Here is a 17,280-nt window from a genome sequence, read left to right on the forward strand (position 1 = left end):
CCCCCTTCATGCCCTCCTGGGGTGCAAGCAGCTGCCTACCCTGCCACAAGCCGTGTTTCTGGCCCCCTCCCCGCCCTGCCTGGGAAGTGCCTACTCCAACCCCTGCCCCCTCCCTCACCACAGGGGGTATTGATCTTCCCCCTCCCACGCCCCTTCCCTTCCCTGCATGCAGCTGTATCGGAAATCGAACCAGTATCAGCCAATATGCCTCCTTAAACATTGGCCTCCTTAAATATCAGCCCCAAAAAAGTCTCTCCATGCACCCCTAGTCTAATTTCCTGTATATATCTGTATAAAAATACAGTAAAAGCTGTGTTATCCAGCACTTTACCATCTGGAATGCTCTCTTAACTGTCATCTGACGTACCACCTGCCGATTGACACAGCAGAAGCGAAACCAGAAGTCCCACTGTGGCACTTACGGTTTTGCTACCGCAAGCTGAGTCCCACTTCTTTCTCACAGCCCGGGGCAAAGTAGCTTGTGCGGGGCCCCCCTCACTGTCCCCCAGCACACTGATACACTGATGCCAGGTAGTGACAGTCCTGGTGCACCGGCTCAGCTGGAGATAAGTATAACTCTTAGGTAACTGGTATATTTGATTAACTGGCACCACCCCCACCCCCCATTCCCCATGGATGCCGGATAACAGAGCTTTTACTGGAAATACTTTCTGCAGTAACTGTAAACTAGTTTTTAAGGGAAAACTGTCAAATCTGGAAGCAGATTCAGCCAGTTCTTTTGTCCTTTTTAAAATGAAAAGGACTTGGTCTTGTGGAGGGAGCGTCTTCTCAGAATTCTATTTCTTGAAGATTTTTATTAATTTATTTCTTTGTTTGTTAGTTTATTTCTTTTACATTTCATTATTGAATGGTGACTGTTTCCATGTAAGTCAAGTATCTTCATAGTAGGGTGAAATTTAGAAAAAAATTGTTTTGTATTTGTAGTCTGTTGTCTTTGCAATTCCCTTATCTCAACTACTAGTTTAAATGCAAACATATCTGTGTCTCTGTGTGTGCATGCGTGCACACACTTAAAAATCAAGACATTAAAATCAATATGTTGAGGTACCAAAATGTGTCATTACTTTCAGAAGGGCTGAAAATATGTAGCTTCCATTGTAAGTTGAAGAGCAAGAGCTCCATTGAAGAGATAGTTGACTTTTTTCTTACCTTTTTAAAATCATAGGTCAGAATTGCTATATTTTTATATTGTTTTTGTTCTGAAGTGATCAGTGAGAAAATGTCATAGAATTTTCTTGTAATTCCAATGATCCATTTCTTTTTCCAGCTATCAAAAGTTTTGTTTCGTATTGTGCTGGTCTGCTTACAGATGAAGTCATTCAGAGACTTCTTCCTCCTCTCCCATGTGCTGTTGATTTATTGACACAGTAAGTGCATCCACCATTTTAAATTAAATTCTAAGCTGTAATACTATTAGAAAAAACAGCAGAATCTTCTTCTGGTACCTTGCAAATTTAGTGAATGGTCTAGAAAAAGTAAACATACTTAAAAGTAGTACTTCATTAAACACAAAGGATATAATAGACATTCAGCTACAGTGCTGCAAATTCCCAGAAATTTGCCTTGCCTGTTGCAGTGTCAAGCTGAGAAAACAAAAATGAAATGAATATATCATTTGTTAATGGCATTTTTTTTCAGACTGTCTCTTGTTGCTGTAATCAGATATTAATGATTTCATTTTCCTACTTTTAAATGTAGCTGGATAATAGTTATGTTTATACAAGCTGATTTTTATAAAACAAACCTAACACAGTTCAAGTTTATCTAGAGCAGAAAGAGTTTATAAATGGACATTTCTTGTGTTAGGATTGCTGCATAAAATGGGAGTATTTTCCCCTTTATATGTAGTCACTGTACATATCTGTGTATGCATCTTAAATCACTGAATATAGATATGTTTAAAATTTTTTTGTTCCTGGCTGGAAAGTAGGAAGACAAACCTACAAAAATGTTAATGGCAATAAAGACGAGTAGAATTCCACACAGTATAAAAGCTTGTTATCTTTCCATGGTACTACATGAAATAAATCTTTGAAATGCAAAATCCCTAGTTTTCTAAATTAATAGAAATGCAAGTTGCTTGCATTTGTGTTGGCATTGCAAATTAGATAGCAGCTGTAATGGGTGCTGCTTCAAGGGGGGTGAATAGAAATTGCAGAACAAATTAAATTTAATCTGTAACTGAATATCATTACATAATGTTTGATCTTCTTTAACATCTGTGATGTGTTTCCTACATTTTCAGGCTTCCTTCATTATGTAAATTGTACGGAAATCCTTTAAAAACCTCTTCAGTTGTTTACAGGCTCAAACTTTACGAATTATTGGCTGTTCTGCCCCCAAAGACCTATGAAGGTAGGTATTTTCTTACAGAAAAGTATCATTATGGGGAAAACGCTAAAGGTTAATTTGTAAGCTTTCATTTCATAGCACATATGCAGCTAGCAAGATTTGTTTTAATCTTTTTCTGAAGTGCCAGTTTTACCATCCAGGTTGATTTCATGAAGTTGCATTGAAGCCACAGTATTTTTAGATTTCCTAAGTGTTCACGTTTATCCATTCCCTCTTAGCAATGTAGAGTATTTGTCTTGATTTTTTTTTTTTTTTTTTAAGGGATGTGAAGACTGTTATGGTTTTAATTTAGCATAAAACAAATGCAAGTGCCATTATACTAATCTCACTTTCCAATGCATCCTAAGTCTAGAAGGATAATTGTAGTATAAGCTAATTATACCATCCATCATGAGATTTAATTTCCTCTAAACTGCCTTGACTAACAATTTATTACAAATATATACATCTGGACTCTGTGTATGCTACAGACTGCTTAACCTAAACTTTATTTTAAATGTGAAATAGTTAATCTTGGGGCAGATTCACTTTTACATAGCTGAAAATAATTATGGTAGCAGTATTTTAATTGGCAGTTTAATGCAGGTGATCTGAGTAGCATATAGTACTCAGTTAAAATTTCTGTGTACAGATTCACAAATTTAGCTTGGATAAAATCGACAAACAGGTTCATTCAGTAGTTCTGTAGTGGGCTGCAGCTGTAGTGGGAGCAGCTGGAGTGCTTGACAGGAGAGAGTAGAAGATTTGTGCTTTTCAGCTGGGCAGGGGGACTGTTTGCTTCCTCAACTCCTAAATCAGCTCTGACCTCAATATACTGAAAGTATTCCTCCCCCTAATAGTTATCTGCTCCATAGAGATGTGAGAGATGACCAGATTAGTGGTATGGAGGGCCTTCCATATGAGGTGAGACTGAAGTAGTTCATCTGCTTGAAACACAGCAGTATGGGAATAGGTAGGACAGCGGGTGCCAACCTTTTTGGCATGCATGCCACAAACTAGCCTCCCCACTCTCCAAATGCTACTCTGATCCCCCTTTTCGCCTGATATGCTGATCTGCTTTCTGCCCCCCTTCCCTGTACTCCCTGCCTGAAATGCTACCCATAGCTATCTTCTCTATGTTTTGTCTACTGCTGTTCTCTGCCCTCTCCTGGACCTGCTGTGTTATACTGTTAACTATATTTTTATCTAGCAAAGGCAAAAAGCTTTGTGGAAGAGCTGAGTTTAAAGACATTCCTTTCTTTCCACAATATAAACCCAATATGACAGCTCAGTATAGAAGCTAGTAGGGCTTAGTATTTAGTGACAAAAATGTCACAATTATATCTGAAAACATTGTGATTATGCCATTTCTAATGTTTTCTTTTATTTAACTTGAATTGTTGGAAACACGTTGGATCAACCTGTACTTTTAATTTGCATTGTGTCCCTTTTTCATGGTTCAGAGAAGCATGTGGGATGAAGAATTTGATAGATCAGTTCATAGTGCTTTTTTTGGTCTGATTGGTTAGCCAGAACTTGAGGCTCTGCCAGTTGTTTCCGTTGAGGAAAAGATATCTTTGATGTAATTTTATTTGCAAAGAATGTACAAAATCCTGTGTCCCTGAATAGATGAGGACTCAAAGCAGAATATACCACCATATTTATTTGAATACAAGATACAAGGTATTTTTCCCAATCAGCTTGGGGGGGAGGGAAAGCCCTTCATCTTATATTCGCATAGAAGGACACCTCATTAAACATATTGTCTATCATGAAATTGCTCCCAGAACCATCATGTGTTCAGTGATATAAACCAGCTAGGAAATAGATTAGATGCAACCAAAAGCAAGCATATCTATAAAACACATGGTCCGTGTTTGTCAAATGTACTGATGGGAACTTACCACAATGATATGTTAGTGCAATCCATCTGAATAAGATATATGATAGTGCCCACTGAACTCAGTTCCCTTAGTGCCAACTGTGTGTAAAATGATGGTGAGCCACTACACTGAATACGTTTTGACTCCCTCTTCATTCCCACAGCTGAGTTGTGCCTTTCTTTCCCATTTCCAATGATTCTTGTTTCTGCACCAGCCTTAACTGTCTAGCAAACATCACCAAAGGGGGCCCCAAAGTTCACCCAGAATTCCTCTGCTGCCTCCTCTCTCAGTGTGTTGTATACAATTAATGTGGCCCTGCCCTCCGTGAGGTGGAGCTGGCCCAGATTGCTCTGCACCTCTTTTGCATATCAATTTTTGGAGCATCCCAGGACTTGCAATAAAAACACCCAGTTTTTATTGCAGTTCCAGTCATGAGTGGGGGGTTACTAGCACATGGATCCTTTGTTTGGGGTATCTGGAGTACACACATGCTGAGCTGTGGGGTCATCATAATTAGCAGTCCCTCACAGTCAAGGATGAGTGTCTTATATGATTATCTTTCTTGTGGGTCCAAAGATGGCTGACGAGGCCAATCCAGGATCAACAGGATCTATTGCAACTCGGGCATGCGTTTCTGTGTGAGGTAGGTGGCTCTGGATTCTTGATTTGGTCTGCAACACACTGTTTCTGCTGCTCCCACTCTTCTGTCTCCTGTTATCATTATGAGGTTTCAAAGTACAGAGACCCCTGCAGTAGACTCTTCCTCCATTTGGGCCAGTCCTGGGCAACAGTCTCCCATGAGTTGATGTCGATGTTGCAGTTTTTTCAATTTGGCCTTGAGGACCTCCTTGAAGCACTTTCTCTGCCCTCTTCTTAAGCATACGGCTTGACTGAGCTGGGAGAATAAAACTTGCTTTGGAAGTCTGGAGTCAGACATCCATATGACATGGCCAGCCCAGTGAAGTTGATATTAGATGATCCTCCCCTTGATGCTTGTGGTGTTTGCTTGCAAAAAGATGCTAGCATTAGTGCATCTGTTTTCTCACTGGATTCAAAGGATCTTACACAGGCAGCATTGATGGTTCTTCTCCAGCGACTTGAAGTGTCTCCTGTATGTTGTCCACATCTCAGCTCCATACAGTAAAGTAGGGATCACAACTGCTTGATAAACCACAAGCTTAGTTTTTCAATCTAATGTTGCAATCTTCAAGCACCCATTTCCTCAGTTATATGAAGGCTGGACTTGCACATTTGAGGTGATGTTGGATTTCTTTGCTAATGTCAACCTCCTGCGAAAGATGGCTTCCAAGGTGCAGGAAATGCTGAGCGTTCTCCAGTCTCACCATACATCTGAATTACCAGAGCTGAGAACTGCTCATTAAGAACTTGTTGATGGAGAACCTTATTCTTCTAAATGTTAAGCATCAGTCTCATTTTCTTGTATGCTTCAGTAAAGACATCAACAATTGCCTGAAGGTCAGCTTTTGAGTGAGCATACATTACAGCATCATCAGCATACTGGAGCTGATCAGTAAGAGTGTTGGAGCAATGATGCAGCCTTGCTTAACTCCAGTCTTCATCTCAAAGGGGTCTGTGATTAATCCATTATTGAGATATACCACTTGCATACCATCATGGAGCAAACAAAAAATGATGATGAATTTTGGTGGTCATCTGTATCGCAGAAGGATCCTCCACAGTGCTTCTTGGTTGACATATTAAAAAGCTTTCATGAGATCAAGGAAAGTCATCTAGAGAGGTTTATGTTGCTCCTGGCATTTTTCCTGCTTCTGGCAAGTAGTGAAGATCATGTCAGTTGTGCCTCTTGATGCCCTAAACTCACACTCAGATTCCAGGAGGAGCTCCTCAGCAAGTGGAAGGATACAGTTCAGGAGGGTTCTCAATGATCTTTCTTGTGGTGAGCAGCAAAGCAATCCCTCTCTAATTTCCATAGTCAGACCTGTCTCTTTTCATATCCAAGTCATAGTGTCCCTGAGGTCATCTGAGATTTCCTTAGTGTTCCAGTTCCTTAAGGGCATGGAGCTGTGATGTAAGATCCTCTAGCCTTTACTTGAAGATTTTTCCAGTCTGCTCCATCAGGGGTTCCATCTGCTCCTGATGACTTGTCATTCTTTATGTATCTGATGGCTTTCCTCGCCTTGTCAAGGGTTGGAGGGATTCTGAGATCACCTCTGACTGGGTGTTGTGGGATGAAATTAAGAACACTCATCAACAACAGAGTCTCAAATGAGGTCTTAAAACTTCTTCTTCCAACTGGTGTTGATGGCTCCCTTTTCCTTGATCAGGTATCCATCCTTAGTTCTCATGAGGCATGTTGGTATAGTGGGGCATATACCCTATTTACTGACCCCTTGTTACACTATTACCTAAAGATCCCATTTGTACTGATAACCTATACAAGCATTAGAATGGCTCTTCCTGATGGGATTTTCATAGTCTTTTTTTAAAGGTTTTGGAAAAGTTCATAGCCACATAATGAACCAGATGTTCTTTTAGAAAAATTACATGTGATAATAGAATTAGAACTTGTATCAGAATACTTGTGCATGAGGGAGGGGGATACAAGATAGCACCTCCATTTCTTAGCTTTTGACCACTTGACTATTGCATGTTCTCTTAAGGCAATTTTTAGGTAACCGGCATAGTGTTTTGTCAACACGATAGATTTACATAGCACACAACAGCAGTGCAGTCTGCCACTGCAGGTATAGCGCCAGAAAATGTCCTCCAAATCATAAAGCCGGAGTGGTGTCATTTGAATAACTTAAGATATAACTTTAAGCCATCGTATATTTGTGTATTAAGAGACAGAAGCTTGTGTAAATATTCCTTGAATATTAAATTACCAGTGAATGTTTTCATTAGATTCTTTGTTGGTATAGTGTACTTTTGCTGTCTGATGAATGCAAACTTGTGAAATATTTGAGTCTGTAGTACAGGTCATGGCTGTATACATTGGTGTGTAGATAGCTGGTCAAGATGCTGGGGAGTATTTTAAATAACATCCAACTGCCAGATAGTTGAGTTCCTGTTTTATCATCTTAAAGTAATCATTTGAAACTTGAAACTAACTTTCTGAAAGTCACAGGAGGAAATTGTCTTTTTCTTGTCCTTTCCTATTTTTGTCCCCTTCTCTTGGTCAACAAGTAACTTGGATTAAAAAATGTTGGTCCGTTCTTTTCCATTTAGTCCAATAAAGCTAAGGCCACAGTCTTATAACTTTTTGGTTCTTTTCTTTAGTGTTCAGCTGCGTTGCTGTAACCACATGCAGTTCAGCTGAAGTTGGTGCTTGTCTGCTAATGTAGCAGTCCTGCCTCTTTGAAGAAATTTCAGGGATTGGGTGCTTTAAAATATATTTTATGATAGTATAAATGGCTTGCTTGTTTACAAATCTGTCAATTATCTTCGACTAAAACTGTCATCTTCCATATAATTTGCAGGAAACTTCACTGCTGTTCTGAAAGAGCTAGTAGCTGACTTGACTGCCCATGATAGTCAAATGGATGCTTCTACAGTCTTACTTCCTCCTTTTTGTCACCAGGATGATATTCTTTTACTTGGCCCTTTATTGCAGGAGACTGACCACAGATTTATTGAAGAGCAGGTATTTGTTGTTCTAGCATAACTGTTAAGTTAATACTTTCCCATGTGGCAGGTCAGCACTAGTTTTTGACTTAACCAGGAAACATAACTGTCATATTTTTCCCTTTTGCAGCTCGTCTTAGGTAACAATATAGCTGGAGGAAGCCTGGAATATGACCCTCATTCAATTTATGATAAAGTTGCAGAAGGTGATTCAGTGCCTAAACCCCTGCCTCCAACAATATTGGTTATCAGTGCAGCAGCCCATCTCTTTGGAGTTATATTTTCCCACACAGCAGAATCTCAGAGGTAAAGTATTTACTTCAGCTACTGGGCAGCTTTTAAGAACCTAAATCAGGGTTCACACAGTCACAGTCTTATAGAAGATATAATTTAAATGTTATTGAATGTCAGTGATATGAATTATGGAGGGAACTTTTATGAGCTCAAAATGTAGGTTCTGTACACAATCTGAAGACTTTAAGTCATAGAAAATTAGAGGCATGTATTACATACTAATTGTTAAGGACTGTAGGAACTAAGGAAAAATGGTAGAAAGTCATGTAAAGTTTAGTCTTCTATCCAGCTGACAGTGCCAGAGAAAAGTTTTTTAAGATGATGATGGAAGAGTAAAAAGGAAAAGAAGGTGGTTTGGAGAGTCCAGAAGAAACATCCCAAAGCAGTTATTTGCAAACACAAAAGTACATAAAGAAATATCAAAGCCTTCTTTCTTTATTTAAAAAAAGAAAGCCATTTTGATTTGTTTATAATACAGTTGTACGATAGTATTGATGGAGGAGGCATGGAATCCATCATGATTTTTGTGTGCTATTGCTGGCTCCCCATTTTCTTACTAGTAATCAAGATAAATGTTATCACTTCTTTATTGCTTGATGTTGTCAAAGCACTACACAATTAATCTTTAAGCGGACACAATGACTAATGATGGTGCTTCTCTGTAATGTTACACAACAGGCAAGTGCTCATTTGATGGGTCCTGACTCCCACTGTCAGCTAGTACAGATGTGGAATACTGCATTGCAATTGTGCTTTGCAGATCTCTGCTTTGAGTCATTCCAGATCTGCCATTCTGGCTGACTAAGCAGCACTGTTGAAACCTCTGAAGGGAGTCTCATCCAGTTTAACTAAAACAGAAGATAGCTGTGAGATTGGTCTTTTGAATGCAATGGGATAAAGCAGGATCGGAGGGAAATGGATTGGTTTTGCTAAGCTTTAGCAAGCATCAATTGTTAAATCTGTATTTTGTTAAAAGAAACTGCCACTTCCCCCTCCATTCTCATGCCCTAATTGGTGCTTCTTTGTGTTTTCCTGTCTATGCCACCCCAAATATGTATGCCCACACCCTTCCCAGCATGATTACCGTGCACCCGTGTAATGTTTCTTTGCTGTTCATTTTCTCTCCTTATTTTTACTTCACTGAGTTGACTTCTCATTTTTTACCCTTTTCTGTGTGCTTGTTCTCCCTGCCTCTTTCCTTCCCTTCCTTCCCTTCCTTCCCTTCCTCCCCTCCCCCCCCCCTTATTGTTTTTATCCTGTTTTTTACTTGATTCTCATGACCTCCACTGGTAGCTGTAGATAACTGCTTCTAATTATTTTTGTACAAGACATCCCAAAATCTATACGGCCTCAGGCACACAGTCTCAGTGTGTGATTGCCATTCATTGGTAACCATGTAATGAAACTGATTTTTATGAAAGAACAGCCAGTGTGGATGATGGGAATGCATACACTGAGAGCAAAGAATTCCTGTAGTAGGCAGAGCTGGAAAACAGAGGCACTGAGTGAAGCAGGTGGGGCAGAGTTGCAGCAAAGTAAGAGATGAGCAAAGGACAGCAACAGAAAGAAGCACAAGAGAATTGAGGAAATGCTACTTAAAAAGAAGTCTTAGAGCAATTTACAGAGCACTGATTCTGCCTTCTGAAGCTCTGTGTTGTTATTAAGGAATACCTCTGCAAGCAGTATGCTGCTGTTTTATAAAAGAGCTTCAGGCCCTAGAAAAAGCTAAAATATGGCCTTAATATGAGACGGATATGCTGAAAAGCTTCTAGCAAAAGATATAAATATGTACATTACCTTATACAAAGTCATAATATATTGTGTATATCTACAAAGAAAGTCCTTCACCTGAATGAAATATCTCCTTCGCTAACATCAGACGAGTAGTCAATGAAAAGCTCTAGCTGAATGATGAAGGCAGGATATTAGAAAACACTTGAGGCTTAGCATGTTGCATTTACCACTCAAGTGCTTCTATAATATAAAGATTTTGCTTCATGTTTAAAAAAAAATAGATTCACCTTTTTTTTTCCTTTTGGTTTAAGGCTCCAAGTATTAGAACAACTGTTGGATTCCATAAAACAAACAAAAGGTTCACGACAGCAGATAGTGCAATTAAATGTTGTTTCTGCATGTTCTAGTTTTCTGAAGGTAAATCTTTTTATTTTTATGAACACTGCTTTTGTTACTAAAACTTAGTGGCATTCGGTTTGAATGCAACTCTGATCCTGTCATGGAAATGTTTCTAGAAATCATCACTGCCGCGATTTGTGAATGAAGTCACAACAAGGGCTTAGTCTCTGAGTGTGAAAAATAAGTTCTGCTGGTAGCCATACCCTAGGCAGCCTCCAGGACTGATACCTGCATGCATGATTCCCCACCCTCCTCTACACTGGAGGATTACAGCTAGAGCTTTCCTATATTTCTAATCTCCCCTCTTCTAGGAAAATAAAACATTAGAGTATAGCAAAGTAAAGGAAAATTGGATCTTTTGCTTATTCTATCTTCCTTTTGATTTTTTTTATTCCCATTTCTTTCCCTCTCTCCAGCTCTCATTTTCTTCTGTACGTTCTTTGGCCCTCTTAAGATCTGGATGGAAGGTTTTTTTCTGAAGTGTCTTGTCAAGGCCTTTTCTCTTTTCTTCTTTCTATCAATGTTTCTCTCTCGTATTCTTCATAGGTCTTGTTTTGTCTTTGGTTGGAAAATATCCTCTCCCTTTTACACTGCTCCGAGTTTTGTGGTTGTTCTTACAGTCTTTCTCTTTCCCATTCCCTTAGTAATTTTAATGTCTTTCCTTATTTTCTCCTCCCCAAATATATCCTCACCACTTGTTTCCTAACCTTCCCCTTTTCTGCTTCTCTCCTCTCAGTAGATTAATTTACTTAAGGAAGAGGGGCTCTGCATACTGCTCTTCTTGTTCCTCTTTCCTCTGAAATGTGTGCGAGGGGAGTGGCTGTGTGTGTTCATGCATCTGTGTGCATATGTTTGTCCCTCACAGAAGAGGTAGGTCTTAGTGATGATTTTTTTATCCTCTCCTCCAGTAATGTAGAGTGCAGTGGGTGAGCAATGCACCAGCCCCTGATAACCACTGAGAGGAGTGCTTGGGGATTTTAAGTTGTCATATCTTGTATACTGTATTCCTTTTGAGTTTCTCTGTGTAAACTCTGAAGGAAAGGGAGGAAACCTTGAATTGCTTCACAGTTAAGTATAAATGGTCTGCTCATATATATACATGCAATGTTCTCTAAGTAAGTTAGTGTGTGTGTGTGTGTTATTGCTATGGTTTATGACATTTAGAGTAAAAAGTTAAAGTATCATGTAAAATATTAAATATTTGTTTTTAGCACTTGGCAAGCTGCAAAGGAAGTTTAGGTCCAGAAGAAGTTAAAAAAGCTGCACTGAACTTAGTAATGGGTGCCCTGGAAAGTAGTAACCCACTTTTAAGATGTGCTGGTGCAGAATCTTTGGCCAGACTGGCACAGGTGGTTGCTGACAGTGCCTTCACTGCAGGATTGGCCCAAGTTAGTTTTGACAAGTAAGTTGCTTTTAACAAGTGTGTTTATTAAGTTGTCATGTGAACTTAGCATGTCCTGGTAATATTTTTAAAATAAAGTAATTCATTTATAAACAACCCACTTGTTTTAACAATTTTAAATATATGGAGGAAGGCAATACCAAATTTTTGCAAATAGTTTTTGCTTTTTTGAAGAAGAAAGACCTGTTTTTAAAAAAGGAGAAATTATGCAGGCATATATGAATAAGTCAGTCAAGTCAAATTGCTGGAAAAGTGGCTGCTACATCATCTGTACCTTTTTAATGTGTCATTTTAATAGGGTAATCATTGTGTATCAGAGTTGAGGCCAACCTTTTGGGCAGGCATGTCACAAATTAGCCTGGCACCCTCCCCAAATGTCACTCTAATCCCATCCCCCTGTCCAGTCTGCCACACTGCCCTGTGCTTCCTGCCCTGTAAGCCGTACCCAGTCTACTCTTCCACTTTCTGCTTCCTGGCTATGAAATACATTTCTGGTATGTGAGTTTAATTTCATACATTTTGTTGTATTTTATCATTTTTCCCCTTATTCAGAAAACAAGGTGCAGACAGAAGAGCACCTCCCCATTTAAACTCATGGTGCTTTGTAGGAAGCACCATGAGTTACTACGATTCACTGCACCCAACAGAAGTTAGCTGCTGGGTCCTGGGGATTCAGGAACCCACATGTTGGCTGTAAGCCTGCATTTGCTATCATCTAGCAACAGTCCTCTCCCCTCCCCTGTGTGCACTGTTTTTAGAATGGGAGGGGGCAAAGGGAGCAGAAGGAGCTCATTCTGCAGGTTGTCTGGCTGGCGCTGGAGGGTGGGGTGGGTGGATTGGAGCCCTCCATCTCCAAGGGTGGCTCTAATTCACCTGCCCGACCCTCCAGCACTGGCTGAAAACTCCCAGACCAAACTCCCCAATCTGAACTTCCTCTATGCCCTCTCCCTCTTCCCATTCTGATGGCTGGGAGGCAGCTCAGACAAAAGTTACTGAAGGCACTCTGTTTTAGGATGTATTCATATGAATCCTCATATAATGAATGTTCAGATTTTTACAGGATCAGAACTTTTAAAAGTGCTATAGCTGTGCACTTCTTTTTGGTCATGGCTGTAGAGTACTTTCCATGGTCAGATCAGGCAAAAATTGTCATTATTGTTTGCACCTGCGTATACAAGTAATTTTGTGTTCAAGTAGAGGGAAATTCAAGCAATCCTATAGGTACAGGAGGCAGAATTAAGGTGGCGTTACAGGTTATCTTTAAACCATCGTAAAGACACTTAAAATGGGAGCATTCACCTATTAAAGGGTGTTAACCTGTGTTAAATTATGCCAATTCAGATTAGGGTTATCTTTGATCCATTTTACCCCAGGTTGTTCCAGGGTATTGTTAGTCTGGTCCAGGGAGGAAAAAGGCTCTACTTTCATTCCTCCAGGATCCCACGATGCAGCATTCCCAGCCTTTCCCACTCCTTTGCTCCATGGATGAACTTTCAACCCTCCTGAACTCTACTGCCCTAGGCCTGATGCTGACCACCCCTTCCTGCTCCCAGAGAGTAGAATATGTATGAAGTGAGCTCTCTGTGTCTCAGCTCTGCCCTGGTGTGAGTGCTAACCCAGCTCCCCCCTGGCCCAACCCACTTCTGTGACACACATACAAGGTTTTGCCTATTCATTCATTCTGTTTTTCACAATTTCTCCTCCCTGCCTGGTAAAGACTTTTCCTCCCACCCATGGCTCTGGCTGACTTTGCCTGGCTGCAGAGTGAGGGAAACTACATCTCTGCCCCTGGAGGGAAGCCACAGCATGTCAAGCTTCATGCCCCCCTCCTACTTCCTCTCCCACCCCAGAGGAAGGATAGAATCCAGCTCCTGTTCATGCCCTTGTCTCCAGGCCCTCCAGTGTGAAGTCACAGTTGCGCAGGTCTGGGACAACATTAAGCCTTAACTTGTGACTACTCTGAAATTGTTCCAACTTTGAGAGCATAACATTCCACGGATTTAAAATGTTTTAAAAGTAACTTGTAACAGCACCTTTAGAAGTTGGAGTCCAGCTGTTAAAGCCCCTGCTGCCATGAGCTTCTCCCAATTGTACTTAAATTAAGAAGTGCACCTTGATTATTCTAAAGCATCTCTGGACTAAGAGATTATAAATTGTACTAAAATGGCTTTACACATTGACAGCATAAACAGGACTTATTAAAATGTTTCTTGCTTTTGTTCTGAAGTTAAAGCACCATCATTTACTATGCATGTAGATTATACAACTATATCTCTTTTTGAAGTCACATTTTCTAACAGCTTTATTTTCCCTTTTTCTTACAACTAAAAGGCTAAAATCCGCTAGGGATGTGGTGTCAAGAACAAGTCATTCTTTGGCTCTTGGATGTCTGTATAGATATTTAGGAGGAATAGGCTCTACACAACATCTGAATGCATGTGTTGGAATCCTTTATACCTTATCTCAGGACAGTACTTCTCCAGATGTACAGGTGCGTTGTTATGTATCTTAGGTTGTCTGTCTTTTATAAGTTTTGTGTCTAAATCAGTGGTTCCTGGGAGTGAAAGTTCTCTTTACCTTTAAGATTCATCTTAAATAACAAGCCCTTATTCAAAATTCCTGAACTGATATTTCCTTTTTTAAAAAATGTCTTGTATATTTATCTGAATCATGAAAATGTTATTAGTTGAGTTAAATATGTTTTGAAGGTGAATTAAGATTTTTTTTTCCTCCAGGAACATGATGTAATATCAGACTTGCTCGATATAGGTTAGGCCAGTGTATCAAACGTCAGTGCCAGATCTTCTTGTGAATCAAGGTAGCTCACTGTCCATCCATATCCCAGTTGCCTGTGCAGGTACCCTGCTAACCTCCCCTTGCTGGGAGCTGCAGCTGAGCTGTTCCAGTTGAGTGCCTAGCCAGCCCCATCCCCGAGCTCTCTGTCCATCAGCTGCAGGCAGGGCAAAGGCAGAACTACATTCCCAGGAGCAGGGCTTGCAAGCTGCTGGGGGAGGCAGTGCCGGCAGCACATGCTGCATTTATGGCCGAGTTGGCAGAGCACGGTGCATGTCCCTACCCTGTCCTGAGCCCCAGCACCCTGTGCTGAAGCTGTTCCAGGAAGGGCTCAAAGGATCTCCCCCCACCCTCCCCCTCCTTTACCTCCTCCTGAACCAGTGCCATGTGAAGCCAGTGCTGAAACCGCTTCTCTGCAGACATGAGCTCCAGTCCCAGGGGGGCTGGGAGCAGGCAGCTATGCCCTTGCAGCTGCAGAGAAGCAACTTCAGCGAGAAATTAAGCACTGACTGCAGGGTGGGAAGTCCTGCAAGTCTTTCCCTGAGCTGCTCCAGCACAGGGTCCAGGGCTTGGGAGGACAGGGTAGGGACACTCTGTGCCCTGCTGGCCCTCCTGGGAATATGAGGTGTACCGCTGGCACCGTCTCCCCCAACAGCTCACAAACCCTGCTTACTCCCCTCCTCTGTCTTGCCTGGAGATGATCCCCGCACTCTTATGCCGGTCAAAGTCTCGGAACCTCCATGCCACTGAGTGGGGGCAAGTATGCCTCCCTCTGCTGGCTGCCTGCAGCTGCCAGCTGTCTGACAGATGATAGGGCAACAGGGGGATGCGTGTGCCTGATAGCCAATCAGAGATGGCACAGCCCTTTGGCTGTACTCTGCTGCCTTCAGGAATCTCCAGCATGCTGGGAGTCATGTGGGAATACCCCCAGCCTTCTAGCTTCACCAGTGCAGGCCTGTCTCCCCCAACTGAAGAGCAAATGTGAGTTCCTTTTCCTCCTGATTCCATCTACACAGCTTAGAGAAACCTGCAGAGATTTGATTGATTCCACCTTAGGCTTCTTGAATATCTGTACTGAGCCTCTGGTTTTTAATTGAGGGGTATTATAAGACACTCATAAGGTCTGTGAAGTTAACTGAATGCTGTTGTTTGTCAGCTCTGTCCACTATCTTTCATATACGTAGGAGCACCATATGGCATGTAAGAGTTGAGAAGAGTGATTGAGACTGCTTTAAAATATTGTCCAGCACCATTTTTATATTCAAAGTAAATCCATATTTCTAGTCTTTATCTTGCACTTAAAAGCATTAGGTGCATCTCTGTGTTGATTTTTGTTTAATTGCAAAATTTACAAACTAGCATATAAGTTTATTGTATTATACCTAGATATGACATGAGAATATCTTTTATTTTACAGGCTTGGGCACTGCATGCTCTAACGCTGATAATAGATTCAGCCGGTCCCTTGTATCATGTCCATGTGGAACTTACCCTTTCCCTTGTTCTCATGTTGTTGTTGACTGTGCCTCCAGCTTATGCTGAAGTTCACCAAAGCCTTGGTCGCTGTTTAAATGCACTTATCACTACATTGGGTCCTGAGTTGCAAGGTATACACAAAGAAAGTTTGTGTGATTTAGCAGTGAGAACATGGTTATGCTCTTAATTGAAATTTTGAAAACTAATTGTGTGCTAGGAACAAGTTTTAGCATTTTTCCTCTTACTTGTGAAATGGGATGTGAGAGATCTTTTCCTAAGCCATGTATTCACAGAATCCTTGTGTAGTGACTACTGCACTTCCAGGACGAGCATTTTTTCAGGTACCGTTTTCCCTTGCTTGCAATTGGTTCTAAAAGTGTCTTATTGGGCCAAGAATTGTTATGCTTAGAGGGTTTTATATGAAAAAGTTGAGAGCAGATCTGCCAAAACATTTTTTTTTAATTAGACGCAGACTTTTCAAATGCAGGTGCTGAAAAAGGCAGATTTGGGTATTTTAAATATAAATACTCTGATTTTTGCCATAGAGCTGTGTGCGCTGCACACATTGACAGCAGAGCATAATCTCATATATATTGCAGCATTCTTTAATAGGGCATGTGAGATCTGTGTCATCTAAGGGGAAAAAGGCTGATTACTGTAGTTCCAGAGGAAAATGAAACTGCTAAAATTTTGAAATGCCCTTTTTTATTATTATTATTATTATAACTGTAGGCAGTACTACCACAGTTTCAGCCTTAAGAACTTCCTGTCTCCTGGGCTGTGCAGTGATGCAGGATAATCCTGACTGCCTCGTTCAGGCTCAAGCCATCTCTTGCCTTCAGCAGCTTCATATGTTTGCGCCACGACATGTCAACTTGTCTAGCCTTGTCAGCTGCCTATGCGTGAGTATATCATTGCAAATGCATTTTTCCCTGTATTTTAAAATGTTGCAGCATTTGACTAGGAACATACTATGTTTTTTAAAACAGCAGATATCAGTTTTTTAAATAAATGTAATGGTATGTTTTTTCCAAATGGTGCTTTTACAATCAAGCATTCTTTAACACTGAGAGGTTTTGGTCTCTTTCCCATAAGCTCAGTCATTCTCTCCCTTCCCCTTACTATTTATCTATTTCCCTTCTTTCTTGCAAGATCCTATAGTATAGAACATCTGCCTTATAATAGCAACTGATAACACATCCTGCCAGTCTTTCTCTGGCTCAACTTTTGATTGACTTCAAGTCATGAGCTTGGTGTTTTTGTTCTAGGCTTTACCTAGAAACTTTGCTCTAGGTTTCTGGCTAGTATTTCTTATGAATTGCTTGTGGGGAATGGTTTAGG

At 40.7% G+C, this 17,280-nt stretch overlaps 1 protein-coding gene across 3 annotated transcripts in view; it reads left to right on the plus strand.

Annotated features, from left to right (window-relative positions):
* HEATR5A (HEAT repeat containing 5A) overlaps positions 1–17,280 on the plus strand; it is a 166,655-nt gene that overhangs the window by 69,802 nt on the left and 79,573 nt on the right. For all 3 annotated transcript variants that reach the window (XM_019518917.1, XM_019518916.1, XM_019518918.1), the window contains exons 13-21: positions 1,289–1,388; positions 2,267–2,376; positions 7,697–7,860; positions 7,972–8,147; positions 10,181–10,286; positions 11,480–11,670; positions 14,002–14,161; positions 15,881–16,070; positions 16,672–16,841. In XM_019518917.1, the coding sequence (XP_019374462.1) occupies positions 1,289–1,388; positions 2,267–2,376; positions 7,697–7,860; positions 7,972–8,147; positions 10,181–10,286; positions 11,480–11,670; positions 14,002–14,161; positions 15,881–16,070; positions 16,672–16,841 (1,367 nt within the window). The remainder of the gene's footprint in view (positions 1–1,288; positions 1,389–2,266; positions 2,377–7,696; positions 7,861–7,971; positions 8,148–10,180; positions 10,287–11,479; positions 11,671–14,001; positions 14,162–15,880; positions 16,071–16,671; positions 16,842–17,280) is intronic.

Source organism: Gavialis gangeticus, unplaced genomic scaffold, assembly GCF_001723915.1.
Source record: "Gavialis gangeticus isolate Ggan-Ray unplaced genomic scaffold, GavGan_comp1, whole genome shotgun sequence".
Taxonomy (NCBI): domain Eukaryota; kingdom Metazoa; phylum Chordata; order Crocodylia; family Gavialidae; genus Gavialis; species Gavialis gangeticus.